At 52.9% G+C, this 1458-nt stretch overlaps 1 protein-coding gene across 1 annotated transcript; it reads right to left on the bottom strand.

The window, feature by feature from the left end:
* Positions 1–283: 283 nt before the first annotated feature.
* gbp (glycogen synthase kinase binding protein) lies at positions 284–1216 on the bottom strand. Its single transcript, XM_015949562.3, has one exon. It carries the CDS (start codon positions 1119–1121, stop codon positions 717–719), a length of 405 nt encoding a protein of 134 aa, XP_015805048.1. The 5' UTR covers positions 1122–1216; the 3' UTR covers positions 284–716.
* Positions 1217–1458: the final 242 nt, after the last annotated feature.

Below are 1458 nucleotides of genomic sequence, written 5' to 3'. Positions count from 1 at the left end.
CTATTTCGTAATTTAAATATTTGTAGTTTTAAAATTAGGTTTTTATTGCCGATTTCATTTGTTAATGGTTCTGAAGGATCAGAGTTTTGCTGCAAATCTATAATTTTGCCTACTGAACACATCAGAAGCAACATCCACGTGTTTGGGCGACAGAACCGAACACTCGTTTTCAATCTGAGTCTGCATGATGTTCGATCTGCAGAGGGCGTGCTGCGGTTCGGTTTGTTAACGGGCTGGTTGGGTTCTGAGCCGCAGCTTGAACACAAGAAGCTTCGCATTCGGCTGAAAAGAACAAAGTTTATTAGATAAACAAAAGCCTGAAGACTCAGGAGAACATCAGACGCTCCGTTACGAAGCAGTCACGTGGCCCAAACAACAAATCAACAACAAATTCATCAGGATGATCCAAACAACACCTAAACAGCTGTTCTGGTCCCCTGGATCAAGTTCAGTTCGGTTGCCCTCGGACGGGGGTGGGGTGTACTCCAGGTAGTAAACAAACAGTCCGCTCAGGCCCCTCCCCCCACGGCACACGGATAAAGAATGTTTACACGTGTCAGCGCGCGTGCTCGCACCATGGCTCGCACCCGTACTCTGTGACCCCACGCACGTCCCATCAGAAACAAGCACATTAGCCGGGTAGGCTAATAACATCACGATTAAACGGGTTGAATTTAGAATCAGAACATTCGAGCTCCTTCCTGGGCCAAGTCCCGTTATGAGTAGGACACATTGTCTGCCGTTGAGAACTGCAGCCTCTTGACCGCCTCCTTGATCAGGTTTCCGGATAGAAGCAGGTCCTGCAGCAGCCGGTGTGGGTCATCCGAGTCCCCGCGGACCCGCTTCCGGTTCCACGGTCGGATCTGGTCCCAGTCCTGGTCACTACGGGAGGAGGAGAGCTGGTACGGGCTGGAGCGGCTGCTCCCCCGGTGGTTCCGTAGCCGCATACAGCAGCCGTGGGTGCTCAGCTCTTGGGCGGACCCGGTTCTCGGGTGTCCACTCGGGTTGTTGTGGAGCTGCAGAACCTCTCCGATCCTGGAGACCAACGCGTCCACGTCGTTTTTTGAGTCCACGGTGACAGACTGCTCCAGCAGGATGTAGTTCTCTTTTCGACCCGGCATCTGGTCCAGTATGAATGAAGCCTCCAGACCTCCCGTCCTGTCTGCTCCGCTCCAACTAAAAGAACTGTTTCATTTGTAAACAATGGATGACGTGCACCGGACCATACCATCTTCCCGCCTGAGGGTGGGGGAGGGGAGGAACGAACAGCCACACACGTGGGAGATACACACACACACACACACACACACACACACACACACGTTACCGTAACCCCCCTCCTCCACCGCAGTGGTTTCCTCCATCCAAACTGACATTGCTCGAGTAACCTGCGGGTCCGACCGAGCCGAACCTCAACAGAACAACCAGTATGTACGATCTGACCCCGCCTGACATCTG

This window comes from Nothobranchius furzeri, chromosome 5, assembly GCF_043380555.1.
Source record: "Nothobranchius furzeri strain GRZ-AD chromosome 5, NfurGRZ-RIMD1, whole genome shotgun sequence".
Lineage (NCBI taxonomy): Eukaryota > Metazoa > Chordata > Actinopteri > Cyprinodontiformes > Nothobranchiidae > Nothobranchius > Nothobranchius furzeri.
Note: the sequence above shows the minus strand (reverse complement) of the source record. Positions and strands in the feature narration are given on the sequence as shown.

Excerpts from the sequence above, each read along its gene's own strand:
- gbp (XM_015949562.3), bottom strand. The coding sequence starts at position 1,121 with ATGCCGGGTCGAAAAGAGAACTACATCCTGCTGGAGCAGTCTGTCACC.